General features: G+C 39.4%; 2 protein-coding genes across 2 annotated transcripts in view; one reads left to right on the top strand and one right to left on the bottom strand.

Annotated features, from left to right (window-relative positions):
* Positions 1 to 5,350, bottom strand: part of LOC101311878 (pyruvate kinase, cytosolic isozyme-like) — a 6,338-nt gene extending 988 nt beyond the window's left edge. Inside the window, exons 1-15 of the mRNA XM_004302998.1 lie at positions 5,150 to 5,350; positions 4,962 to 5,058; positions 4,781 to 4,878; positions 4,391 to 4,546; positions 4,059 to 4,136; positions 3,387 to 3,518; positions 3,207 to 3,287; positions 3,035 to 3,106; positions 2,863 to 2,952; positions 2,628 to 2,772; positions 2,317 to 2,405; positions 2,049 to 2,144; positions 1,870 to 1,937; positions 1,260 to 1,359; positions 667 to 726 (exon numbers count right to left, since the gene is read on the bottom strand). Coding sequence (XP_004303046.1) covers positions 667 to 726; positions 1,260 to 1,359; positions 1,870 to 1,937; positions 2,049 to 2,144; positions 2,317 to 2,405; positions 2,628 to 2,772; positions 2,863 to 2,952; positions 3,035 to 3,106; positions 3,207 to 3,287; positions 3,387 to 3,518; positions 4,059 to 4,136; positions 4,391 to 4,546; positions 4,781 to 4,878; positions 4,962 to 5,058; positions 5,150 to 5,218 — 1,431 coding nt within the window. The 5' untranslated portion in view covers positions 5,219 to 5,350. The remainder of the gene's footprint in view (positions 1 to 666; positions 727 to 1,259; positions 1,360 to 1,869; positions 1,938 to 2,048; positions 2,145 to 2,316; positions 2,406 to 2,627; positions 2,773 to 2,862; positions 2,953 to 3,034; positions 3,107 to 3,206; positions 3,288 to 3,386; positions 3,519 to 4,058; positions 4,137 to 4,390; positions 4,547 to 4,780; positions 4,879 to 4,961; positions 5,059 to 5,149) is intronic.
* Positions 5,351 to 9,805: 4,455 nt separating this feature from the next.
* On the top strand, positions 9,806 to 13,276 carry LOC101297570. Its single transcript, XM_004305323.1, has 7 exons — positions 9,806 to 10,551; positions 10,653 to 10,788; positions 10,907 to 10,960; positions 11,039 to 11,130; positions 11,906 to 12,141; positions 12,272 to 12,442; positions 12,722 to 13,276. The coding sequence occupies exons 1-7, from the start codon at positions 9,806 to 9,808 to the stop codon at positions 12,817 to 12,819; spliced, it is 1,533 nt and encodes a 510-aa protein (XP_004305371.1). The 3' UTR covers positions 12,820 to 13,276.
* Positions 13,277 to 13,534: the final 258 nt, after the last annotated feature.

Genomic DNA, 13,534 nt, shown 5'->3' with positions numbered 1-13,534 from the left:
TACACTACTACTCTCTCTCTCTCTCTCTCTCTCTCTCTCTCTTCTTCTTCTTCTTCTTCTTCTTCCATTGAGTTTAGAATTGTGTTTAACTTGATTTGGTTTTTGTTTTGAGTACAAGTTTAAACGACGAAAAAAAAAGATTCAGACCGTCTAATCGCCCGGACCTGCCCACACCGCCCGGGCGCCGACTTTCTCCCGGACGCCTAGCTTGACCGATCAGGGGAGAATCGGAACGGATGGGTAACACCTAGCGCCTAGGCGGCCCTGGGTGGCGTTTTTTAGAACATTGATATTGACGCACAGTGATTAAGCCAGGAGAGTAAAATAACAGGACATGCAAGGTTCCGATCACAATAAAGCAAAATACTAATATATGTGATCCCTCAAACAAGGCAAGTATAAATATAGGGAGACTGATAGCAAGAGTTTCCCTTGAATATAGTCAGAACTGACTGAAACATATGTTAAGACTTAACCAGCAGAAACAATAGATAACTCCTTAACCAGCAGAAACAATAGATTACTCATGTTGTCAGAATTGGCTTAAACACATGTACAGTTTAAGACTAGTTAAGACTTGATTAGCAGAAGCCACAGGAATACATTATGCATTCAAACAAGAAAGAAAACGAAGAAAAAACACAAAGTCAATGTGAAAATACTTACAGGGTGTCGAGGATCAGCAAGCATAGGGTAAAGACCCCTGACTAAGAGTGATTGCCTTGCCTGCAGATTGGGTTTTACAAAGGAGAAAAAGGTTACAAAAAATAATATAAAGTAAAAGCAATGCAAAATTCTGGAGAGAAGGTTCAACATTCTACAGCAAAGTAACAGTCAAAGGCACCAAGTTTTGCTCATGTCCGAAAATACTGGAAGTTGTGCACGCTTCACATCAAGTCAAATTTGACTTCTGGATTTAAAAATTTTGTTTTCCATATAGGAGAAAAGTTTATGCATGTTGAGATAACAAAATAAACCTGAGCATTAACGTCAACGTTAAAATCTGCATGGGACCTAGAATTTTCATGAGCTTCCTGCAGCAATGTCATCATTTGACTGGTATCATCTTGTTTTTAGTATAATTAGATGCTAAATGAAGAGGAAACATTTCTTGTAAAGACTTAAAGGAGTGTTCTTGTCAAAATTTTGCATATCAACATGCAAAGAACAAATAAATTCAGATAAAGTAGATTATTTAAATTGCACAGTGATGGACTTCACATCAGTAGTTGAGCTAGAGGTCATAGTTAAGGGCAAACCTCAAAGGCTCCAGTAAAGCTCCACTTCAGCTGATTTGTCTTGAGCCGGGGGATGACGACTGAAAGAACTGGCATTGTGGGTCGGTACTTAGCAATCAATCTGCACAATACAGAATCATTTAGGATACTTGTGAACATTAACGATAAATAGAAGCATAACTTGATTGTCTTATTGATGCCAAAGAAACCTAGCTTGTAACACAAAAAAAAATGGAGAATAGTGATGAAGGACGGGCAAGTGATCACATAATAATGGCAGCTAGGATTTGTTTTAAACATTATCAGGTTAAGTTGTCACTGTAAGGTGTCTAGTTGATTTTCATCAGAGGAAGACTGGCAACTGAAAAGAAATTGAAAAGCTTTTAAATCTCTCCACAAGTGTGATGCCCAAGGCCTTTGGAAATGATGCCTAGAACTCTACTGGTGTGAAGCTTGTAGCTTCTATTAATTTCCCTTTTGGTTTCTTTTGTTATTTACATAAATTTCTTACTGTTCTCATTAAATCTGCATAGAGGATCCCTAGAGACCCCAAGCAGGAGCTTTCGTACAGTGTACAGAGAAGTTATATATTCCACAAAATAAAATAGTCAGGCTACAATCCGCTACATACCTTGCAGCCCGTCCTGAAGAAGTGAAGCAGATAATGACAGATGCCTTCACCTTTATGGCTGCTCGAACCTATACAGTGTAGACATTGGCTTATTCAAGATACCAAACTAACAAATGGGAGAAAGCAAGGAAAAGTCCTCAGAAGAGAACTATAAAAGGAGCAGCTTATAAAGTCAATACCGCTGAGGATGCAATAGATTCCAAGTGTGTCATAGGCTCTCCAACATATTTGACAGTCCTCTTGAAATACAAGTCTTGGTTGAAGACCTTCTCAGCCTGCATAGATGATAATTGTTTTTTTATGCAATCTAGAGTATCCAAGACACGGCAACTTATGAGAGGTCTTCCACATCTAGTTATCCTCAATATTAACTGATAGTCAGGAAGACAAGGAGCTACTAAATGAATATAAAGAAAAAGATATGATAAATATAAAGAAAATACTAACCTCAGCACAAATTTTTCCTACAGTAGAGATGGTATCAACAGGGTATAACCCACGAAGAGTCTCGGCACCAAGAAGAATTGCATCACTTCCTGCACCCACAAAAGATTAGGTTAAGCAATCACATTAACTGAACTTTCCTGTCAATGGTATACTTTGCAAAAATTGGCACAGAAAAAAAATGCAAAAAATATGACACTAGCAGCAACTCTACATAAAAACTGACAGCATAAACAACTTAAAAATCATTTGATGCCATTAATGGGCCTCAACCACGATTGCTAGAGCAAGTATTGAGTCAAATAGTAACTCACCGTCTAATACAGCATTTGCAACATCAGTTGCTTCAGCACGAGTTGGCCTCAAGTTGTCAGTCATACTATCCACAACGCGAGTAACCACAGCAGGCTTTCCAGCCATGTTACACTTGTAAAGGGCAGCTTTTTGAAATAAAAACACCTGCAAGGACAGAAAAATTTAATGACATTATAAACAAATAAAATACATAGCTCATATAACATTAACTACTCACAAGTGAAGGACACTAACCTTCTCAGGTGGCAGGTCAATGCCCAAATTTCCACGGGATAGGATAATACCATCAGCTTCTTGTAGAATCTCGTCAAAATGGGTTAATCCCTGTTGTAAACAAGAAATTTCATGTAAGTATTTAGGTGTTATACCAGGGAAGAATGTAACCTGAAATTAGAAGAATCTTCACCTCCATATTTTCAATCTTAGCGAAAATTTGTGTCTGACTGAGGTCACCCAACTTAGAAAGATACTCACGGGCCTGCAGTAAAGCGTGAATAAGCCACAAGCCAATATATTCAAGAGCTAAAAGAATAAAATGTATCAAGTGGAGACGATGTGGAACTAGGAAAGGGACTTACTTGGCGGACATCTTCTGCATGTCGAGTATATGATAGTGAGAGGAAATCAATTTTGTTTTGCATTCCCCAACTACTGATAACCTGGTGGACCAATGGATTCAAGCAGTGAGAAATAAGCCAAGGTAACAGGCCAAAACAACTAAGAAAGCACTGAGTCAAGCTAATTTGAAAAGAACTCACCTGCTTATCTTTATCGGAGAGGGTAGGCAAGTCGATATGAACTTGAGAGATATGCAAAGTGAACAAGGAACCAGCCAGTGTTGCAGAATTCTTAACTACACATACAACATCATCTCCTTTCACTTCAGAAACCTGATCATCAAGGTTACATGTTATCAGCCATGCATGACCTATCAACTTTTGCAAATGCTTGTGTAGAAAGGATTTCTTCATCTATAGTAACATATACTACAAATATTCTAGTAGAAAGGTTTTCTTCATCTATATTGATATATAAAGCCAAAGGTCCGGAACATGAGCATGGGTGAAACATTTTGAAGTCTTCAAATAACTTTCATTGAGAAAACGTAAAAGAAAAAGAAAAGAGGAATAGTTAATGATAGGACAAAACATTTATTTCAAAAACAAATTATTTATTTTGCATACAATTAAACTCATGGCCACAGTATTACTGATTCAGATATTGATAAGATGATAATGATAATAGAAACAGTCTTTGCACAAGTGTGAGAGTGTGCAGAAAGGCTATATTAGAAAAAGATTACAACAAACTGTTATATATTCTAACTTCGGTTTGTCAAGGAGAATAGGACTTTTTCGGTTGGGGTGGATGATTTTACGGAAGAAAATAAAGTGACTATTAACAAGTGTCATATGTAAATTTAATTTTACCTCCAACCATGCAGAAGTAGTTTCACTTCCAGTGAACAGGTACTGGCCTATGAAAACGGTATCTCCCTTCGTCACTGCCTGCAAAACCATTTGAAGATTGAACTGTTAAGTATATCTGATTTCAGCAAGGACGGAAGCATTAAGAGGTAAAGCGCACAATCCCATATATCTTAAAAAATCACATTGCAGTAGTAAACTGAAGTAAAAGCATAATTTCAAGTATCCTAAAACATAATGGAACAACAACATATTACAGGGTCACATTTGGAGAACAGAACATATACACAAACAGCTTATGAAGATGCATGATAAATCGACAGATTTTGCCACACCTTTGACAATGCATTAAAGTTGATGGGCAAAAGCTCTGAAGATGGTTCTTGTCCCTGATCAGGGGTCAGAATAACCAAGCCATCTCCCTTAAGTTCAATGATCTTCTCGCCTCGGTTTACAACCTGCAACTCGGGACCCACAGTGTCCAACATAACCTGAAACAGAATAACCAGAACAAAAAACATCACGCAATCAGTTTCCCATCTTCAACACTCGCGTCAGTACGCAACGAGACTAAATCCAAAATGCTATAAAAACAAGAACAAATTCAAAGACAAAAACAAAAGAGAGAACATTGGCCTAAAAATGAAGGTCCTCATTGTTATAGACACTTTCAAAACAATAAAAACACAAGCAACTTCATCATCATCCCCGAACCAAGTTCATACCGCGCAAAGCTTCTTAGTACTCTTCACAGCCACCTTGAGATTATCCAAAGTCTCCTGGTGATACTCCGGGTCGCCCCACGAGAAATCGAATCGAGCCACTGCAATCCACACCTTCAATCCGTCAAAATCCGCATTAATAACTCAACCAAACCATCCAACTATAACATCGAAAACCACATACCGGACATCCCAGCATTGAGGCAAGACGAGATGACCTCCACAGATCGCGACTTCGGCCCCAGCGTCCCCACAATCTTCGTCATTGCTGGAAAAAAGCTCTGCAAAACAAAAACCACAAACCAAATCAAATCGAATCCAGAAACAGATCCACGGCCAAAAAAAATCGAAATTAGGGATTGAAAATCTCACTGCCTTGGACGGCTCGAGAATCGAGGCCATCCTAATCGGCTCCTCGAGGAGAAGATGATTCGAATGCATTTTCTATTTCCGACTGAATCACAGAGCAGAGTGATACGCAGAGAGAAAGAGAGAGGTTTTGCGTGGAGAAGAAGAAGAAAGAAAGAGGTGTATAAACTTGACCTCTCGCTCAGAATATGCTCTCTTTTATTTTGTGCCTTCTTCCAAAAAACACTTTCACTTCTTCCGCTTTATTTTTATTTCCACGTGGCGGCGTCTGGGCCGGTTAGGTTTTCGCTTTGCGGGACAAAAGGCGGGTGGTTTTCGTGGGGAGGGGGGAAGCGTAGGCGGCACGCGAATATGTGCGCGCGTGGGGGACTCACGGGTTACCAAAACGGGCACGGGCACGTGGTTTGATGTGCGAGCTGTTGGGTTATTTTATAGTGGTGTGACTACAGTGGCACCTACTACTCACTTGCGGCGTGCGCACAAGGGAAGGGTAAACGCAACGCACTGGTGGTTTTGTGAAAGGTCTTCGGTCAGTTTCTATGGGCTGTCGTTTTATATGTGGGTACGTACGGTCGTCGAAGGCCAAACTTCAACGGCGGAAAGTTGCTATAAACTAATCAACACTTGGCAATTGGCATATAGTGTTTTGGCAGGAAAGTCGACTACCTGTCTTCGGGGGTGCGGGTTTGATCCGGCTGGTTGTGTCATACTCATACCCGACCCGCCAGTGTTCTTTTAGGGAGTCATTGTCGAGAAGATACACAATCTATCAATTGGCAACGCCATCTATGGGTAGATATGTGGTTCAGTGGTTGTATTTATATGTCAAGAGAATGTAAAAAACATAACGATTTAGATGCACATTTACTGCGTATGTGAAGATATAATGCTCGAAATGTATAGTACGATGGAGATTAGTAACTAACCTACAATCTTTGGATAGCTAGGACTCGAGTTACTAATGTAAACAAAGAAAATAAAACGATGGATGTTGTGGTGACCTATCTGGGCGAGTGCTGAAGGCACTGGCAAGCTAGCAGGTGTACGAATCTCACATCATCTGTGAGAGGCAAGCTGATGTGCTAATATGTGCAGAGTGAACTTTTTACATTGAGACGTATTTTGGGGTGAAACCTCAAAAACAAAACCGTGAGGGCTGGTGCGCCTAAAACGGACAATATCTTAGCTATGTGGAGTGGCATGTTACTCATATTGCTGGTACATATGCTTGGTCAGCATACTTTGACCGCCTCTAGACTGGTCATAACCATCATATTCACTCACGCTTCGACTATGATCACAAAAGCAGTAACAACGGCTATCAAACGATATAAGCCTTTTCTTGATCAACATCGCGACACGCCTGCACGCGCGTCACCAAAACCGCTCCTTGGAGCAATATAAGGAGCACTTGTCCCACATTGAAGAAATGCAAAGGGGCTAAGACATAACCAACCTATAAATGTAATTATCTCTCTCTTCATTTACTACGTAATTATTATTTACTTATTGTTACTCTGCCAATTTATTCACTGACTTAGACATCGAAGCGTTGAAGACCGCCAAGAAACGGTCTCCTCTCCTAATCTAGTTTGTTATCCTTGTTCACAGACTCAAGAACGAAGATTACAACAACCGCTTATAGATCTGCATTGTGACGTATACAGGGAGTTGAGATAACCGTTTGTGTACTACACAAACACATATGTCACAAATGAGTCGAAAATTATCATAGTCCTCACCTAAGGGACAATTATGAGGGACAAATGTATGTCAACCACATGTATAAATAAATAAAGATGATATTATAACAACTTAAAATTAGGGATGTGAAATTCACACTCTCGAAATTGTAATTCACACTCCAACTTTTTATGTTTAGTCATCATTTATATAAGAAAACAAAAGTTAAGTCACTAAGGACAAAATTTCATTTACCACAAATGGAAAGTGAGAGTGTGAATTACAATTTGGGGAGTGTGGATTTCACTTCCTTAAAACTATGCATTTCTTTTTAAGAAAATTCTATGGTACCTACCCGTATGTGATACCTACATTTACAATTGTGACAACGTATTTATAGTCAAAGTGGTAATGCTGAGTCGTATTGTTTGTAATCTTGTTCTAATAATTGTAATTACAAAATGTACAACCATTTTACAACTTTTTGAACAAATTGTTCTCATAGTTGTAATTTTATTTAACTTCATGTAAATAGTGTAAATAAATTTGGTAAATTTGTTCTCAATGTTGTAATTTGATTTATAACATTGTAATTTTTGTTCAAGTGCATGTAACATAAAAGTATGATATACATCTTAGTACCATAGCTTGTCTATTCTTTTTAACCATTACTTCCACCTGTCTTAATTCAAAATTATTTAGTGGTCAAAGGAACAAGTTGACTCATAAGAAACTTGGAAAATGATTGCTCTAATCCTCTAATATCTGAAGTTTTGATATGATGTCGCTTTTGTTGTACATTCACGTCTTGATTAAAAATCAAATAACCCCTCAACCTTCTTAAAGGTTACCATGAATTTGGTATATAGTTTCGTTTATATTTTAAAGATGTCATTTTTTTAGGGGATTGAATATCTCTCACGACTTCACAAAGTCACCATCAGGATCTTACATACTCTGGAATCTAAGCATGTTAAATGTTATATTTGGCAAAAACAAAATTGACATGCACACTTATTGAAACGACTACTAAACTAGACAAACTAAACTCGGACCCAATCGAAACTACTTCCATAATTCAACTAATAAAACTAATACATCAATCCAAGACTGCAGTTAATATACAATATACAAAAAAAAAAAACAACACACACACAAAAGAATAGCAAGAAAATGATACCGGACTATCTCACTCAATGAGTTAGTGGTAATAACTAATAGATCCAGTTTTGCTAGTTTTGCTAACCAGCAAAACTGGATCCATAACTAATTGTTGGAGTTGGAAAAAACGCTCTCCTAGGGTTTTTTGCAAGCGGCATTTGGCGACGCCATTTGAGGGCGAGCAGTGGTGCATTGACATCGAGCTGAGGGTCGTGCAAGATGGTAGGCATGATTTTGATGTGTAGAACCAAGAGTGTGAGAGGTGAGGTTGTTGCGTAGGTAGAGGAGGCCGGTGTGGCTCATGGTAATGCAAGGATTCATTGGAATCTAAACAAAATAGGTCTGAGGTTTTTGTGGTGGTTCAAGTTTAAGATGAAGTTGGCATTGTTGATGGCATGGGTTTGGGGTCGACGCAAGAAATGTTGATGTGGTTAAGTTTCCTGGAGACCAATCGCGACACCAGAGAGAAATTAGGCTTGAGTAGGTTTTAGGCCCTAAGAATATCTGTAACAGCTTTTCTATTTTCTCAATTTTGAGGAATATTGAGTTTTTTTTTAGGTCCAACAGTTTCTCCAACTCATTTTTTAAAACGGGGATGAAGAAGAAAAATAATGATTCATTTCCCAAATTTGTAGCGAAGCCTTCATTTCCCAAATATAAATTTTTCACGTGATCCAACGAGAATAAAATTAAATATATAATATTTTATTGAGTATTTTTTTTGTTATAATAAGAGGGTGCGTCTATTACCACCTCACAAACTACTTTGCTCACCCTACATATGGTTGATTTATTAAAAAACCAAAAAGATCTGATGTAAAATTACAGCAAGGGATAATAAGTTGTTAAAAATTACAAATCCTTTTTTTTGTTTGTTTTTTTGGATGAACACGTACGTTCTTCATAAACTCTAACATAAATTTATCATATTCGGTCGTTCTATGTTTGAAGACGCTAGTATTCAACCTGAAGATGAGGTGAACTGTTTGTATTTTTTGTTTGTTTTTTTTTCTTTGTTGACGCTTTTGTCTATCCATTTACTTATTATTTTCTATGTCGATTTTGTATGTAAATTCTCATGGACAATTGTACCGTATTTATAAACAACGCATAGATCAGTTCAAAAAACTTAGAATTATGGAGTAATGGTGAAGAGAATGTAGGTTGAACAAAGCAGATTTGAGAAATATGTATTTTAGGTATTGTAAATGGGTGAACAAAGTAGATTTACAATTAAAAATATATAAATAAGGTGTGAAGAGAATGTGGGGGTGAGCAAAATAGTTTGTAGGGTAACAATAGATGCACCCTAAAATATATCGTTGGACGAATTTATATAAAAAAACGAGTCAATTCCCCATTTTTTCATGTTTAACATTTTTAACCTTAATAACTGAAGTTAAATAAGATTTTTTACCCATTTCATTTTTTATCTGTGTTAAAATTCGGAAGTACTTCAAAAAAAACACCGAAGATAAAAGAAAATAAAACACAATCAGCCAATCAGGTATTGCCTGCTGGCAAGCACAAAGGTAGATGAGTAGATCAGCTGGTCCTGACCACCCAAAACGCCAAAAATATGAAAACCGGGTCCCACCCACGTTCCAATCCCATGAAACAACTATTTATCTCTTACTCATTACTTAACGGGACCGTCACAAAAGACGTCACGGCCCATCCCCCGCCTCCTCCCCCCGTTCCGTCAAAACTCCTCGTCTCCTCGTCTCTCTCTCTCTCCCCCTCCCCTCCTCTCCTTCTCTAACGTCGTCGTTCCGCCAAACCCCCCGCTAACCGTAACGTCCGCTCCTCTCTGTAATGGCCTCCTGTGACGACGACTTCGCTATCCTCGGCAGTAACGACTCAAACCCTAACCACCGCCACGCGCCTCCCGCCCCCCACCGCATTCCCCCTCCCTACGCGGCCCGCTTCGCCACTCGAACCAACCCACAGCCAGTCTCCAGCGGAGAAAAAACCAACGCCGGCGAAGATCAGGACGACGGCGAGGAGTACGCAGACGCCGCCGCGTTCAACCCCTTCGACAGCGGCACGGATCAGAACGACGTCGCGTCGAAGAGGAAGGACCAGTCCGATGAGCTCAGCGACGGAGCCGGCGGCGGCGGAGGCGGAGCAGGAGGATCATCGTACACTATCATCAGGAGATCGAAATCCTCGGCGGTCTCCGCCGGTGAGTACCGGAAGGATCGAGAGGAGTGGAGCGACGGCGCGATCGCTTGCCTCCTCGATGCGTACCTGGACAAGTTCACGCAGCTGAATCGGGGAAATCTGAGAGGCCGTGATTGGGAGGAGGTGGCGGTGGTGGTGAGCCAGAAGTCGGAGAGGCAAACCAAGAGCGTCGAGCAGTGCAAGAACAAGGTGGATAATCTGAAGAAGAGGTACAAGCTCGAGAGGCACAGGATGACCAATTCTGGCAATTCGCCGAGTAATTGGCCTTGGTTCAAGAGAATGGAGCAGATCGTCGGCAATTCGGTGCCGACGAAGGCCACATCTGATGATGACAGAGGGGTTAGTTCCTCCGGTATCACTCCTCTGAAATCAAAGAGGTTTGAAAATTTTTGTTCTTTTTCTTTTTTGGTTTTTGGTGTAATCTGTTTGGTTGATGGTGTAGTGCTGTTGGTTACTCTCTGCTGTTTGTTTTAAGCAGAAATGCAAGTGCAATTACTAGTCCTGCACCTCTGATGAATAAGCATCCGAAAGTTTGTCTTAAATGGCGAAGAGTGGTATTCAAAATCAGTGGTGCTGCTCTAGCCGGCACTGCTGCTAACAACATTGACCCGAAGGTTTGTATGCATTTCCGTTAATTCTTTGAAATATTGTTCATTTCTGCTTGTTAATTGTCTGTTTTGTTATGCTATTTCTATTGAACAAGTGTTTGTTATGTGTTTTTTGATTGTGCAGCTGACAATGCTGATTGCGAGAGAAGTTGCAATGGCTTGCCGCAGTGGGGTGGAGGTAATGATCTCTTTGTTGTCATGTGCAAGTTTCTGTGCTCAGCATTGTTTTTTACTTACGTTTTGTATGGTGAACTAGGTGGCAATTGTTGTTGGAGGTCGCAATTTCTTTTGCGGAAATACATGGGTGAATGAAACAGGTTTAGACAGAAGTACCGCATACCAGGCTGGGTAAGTTTATGGCTCATACTGCATTTTGACGTTGTCTTTGAGTTCTTGGATCATATGTTACTTAGGATTATGGCATCTTTAGAAAGTTTAAATAGTACTAGTGTAACCCATGGGTATCCCGACTGGGTATATGCCTACTGCATGTCTGCATGTCCTCCGTACCCTTGGAATATTATCATCATGGTTGCATTTTCTAAGTGAAGAAGATCAGAAGAAGTTTGGGCATTCTTTGTTTGTCTATTGTATGGAATCAATCCCTTTTCTTTTTCATTTCCGGCCAGTGCCTGTAAATTAGATGTTACCCGACTTATCTCTTTGCTTTTCAGTAAGGAACTATAATAAGGCTGACAGTTTCACAGCCTATAATTACTGCACATGAAAATGTAATTGCAATATGATCTTTTATTTATTCTGATCTAGAGCTACATGTCATCATGACTTGTATGGTGACTTCTCAGAGGGCTCATGAATCAACTATCTTATAAGTGTTGTACATGTACCCCTATAGGATGCATTATTTCATATCCTAAGTGTTTCAAACACGCCTGTATCTGCTGTACAGTAATATCATGTGACTAGTTGCCTGAATTGGGGAGGAGACTTAAGTGTAATGTGTGAGTGATGTCATAGAAGTATTGTAGAGGGAGAACATTGAATTTGGTACTTTGGTGTCCTATCTTCAGCTACTTATTGCTAGGTTTATGATAGTATGATGCTCATAAATATATCCAAACATCGTATGACCTAAACAAGTTGATCCTCATGTGTCTACCAGCATGATGACAACTGTAATGAATTCGATATTGCTCCAGTCAGCATTTGAGAAGATGGGAATCCAGACTCGTGTTCAAAGTGCATTTTCTATGCCAGAGCTTGCTGAACCATACAATAGGCAACGGGCCATCCGGCATCTCGAAAAAGGCAGGGTTGTAATATTTGCTGGAATTGGTGCAGGCACTGGTAATCCACTCTTTACGACTGACACAGCTGCAGCACTTAGAGCTTCGGAAAGTATGTCTCTGTACATTTTATCTTTCAAATATGTCACACCACATTTTGAGATATTGCTCTTCTTCAGCTCTTAGAACACAATCATATGGTACATACATGGATCCTTGCACCTAACGTCCTTGATTTTCAGTCCATGCAGAGGCAGTACTCAAGGGTACCAATGTTGATGGTGTGTATGACCGCACTTCTCAAGACAATAATTTTACGTTCCAGCACATCTCTTTCAGGGATTTGGTTGTCAGAGGAGAGCATAACATGGACACAATGGCACTAACCTTATGCGAAGACAACAGGATTCCGGGTAAGTACATTAAAATTTTGTTTGTAATTAGCTCCAGACTTGTGCTTTACCTTGGTGCAGGCATTTCCCACTGTTAGTAATTGAATGCATCAAATTAGAGATGTATACTTGTAGAGGGTTAGTTCTGTTATCTTGAATAATAATGACTAATTGAATCATCCAACTGTCCACATTTTGTGACCAAGCATGGGTCTAAGAAACTGTGAAGAGTAATTAAATCATTCAAGTACCTTTGTCCATGTACATGGGGGATGAAATGCAATTTATGTTTATGTGCAGTTGTGATCTTTAATCTACTAGAGGCGGGAAATATATCAAAAGCACTTTGTGGAGAACAAGTTGGTACCCTGATTGATCAGGTTCAAAGTCTGAGCTAATTTATAAAACTCGGAGCTGTTGTATCTTTAGGTCAGTAGCCCTAGGTAGGGGTCAAGTTAGGAGTATTCGCGGTTGCTGGGCTACCTGCTGAGACTGCATATCCTTGGCAAAACGATTTGTCACCTGACTATGCAGAGGTAGAGTATAGATTCTAACTATTGTAGCATTAGCTAGTGATTGATGATTACTTAATCGACGATCATCTTTAAGTTATCCAAATTATGGTGGTGCTAGTGTTCTTTTTATTGTCTTGTAAATGGTATGAACTTGGTGAGATATTACTTTTGAGGAAGATTGTTGATGCATATGAGGATAGCTTCTTTATTGGTACATTTAGTATGTAAACTCTATCTATGTTCTAAGTTATGATCCATGAAACACTGAAATTATTGTTGTACTTCTCTGTGTAAACTTTAAATCGTATAAATGCATCTTGGAACTCCTACATTTCTTTATATCGCTGCTGTGTATGATCAGTTCTGTCAAAGGCTGATGCTCGAAAATTGTCAATCGGGGTAAGTGTTAAATTCCGCAACAATGATATATGGATTGGAGGGTCAATAAAGAATGATGATGAGTTTGGGATTTGGTATTGCCTTTCCCATTCTTATTGAACTGCTGGCCGTAAATGGTGATAAAGCCGGTGGCTATTGCAGGAAACGGATCATATAGTAGAAAACTGTTTGCAACTTTGCCTGAATCAATTGTGAAGTT

This window comes from Fragaria vesca, linkage group LG6 (genome assembly GCF_000184155.1).
Source record: "Fragaria vesca subsp. vesca linkage group LG6, FraVesHawaii_1.0, whole genome shotgun sequence".
NCBI lineage: Eukaryota > Viridiplantae > Streptophyta > Magnoliopsida > Rosales > Rosaceae > Fragaria > Fragaria vesca.
This window is presented reverse-complemented; position numbering and strand designations above follow the sequence as displayed.

Coding starts and splice junctions, on each gene's coding strand:
- LOC101297570 (XM_004305323.1), top strand. CDS start 9,806: ATGGCCTCCTGTGACGACGACTTCGCTATCCTCGGCAGTAACGACTCA. Junction 10,552..10,652: donor ACTCCTCTGAAATCAAAGAG/GTTTGAAAATTT, acceptor TGTTTTAAGCAG/AAATGCAAGTGCAATTACTA. Junction 10,789..10,906: donor CTAACAACATTGACCCGAAG/GTTTGTATGCAT, acceptor TTGATTGTGCAG/CTGACAATGCTGATTGCGAG.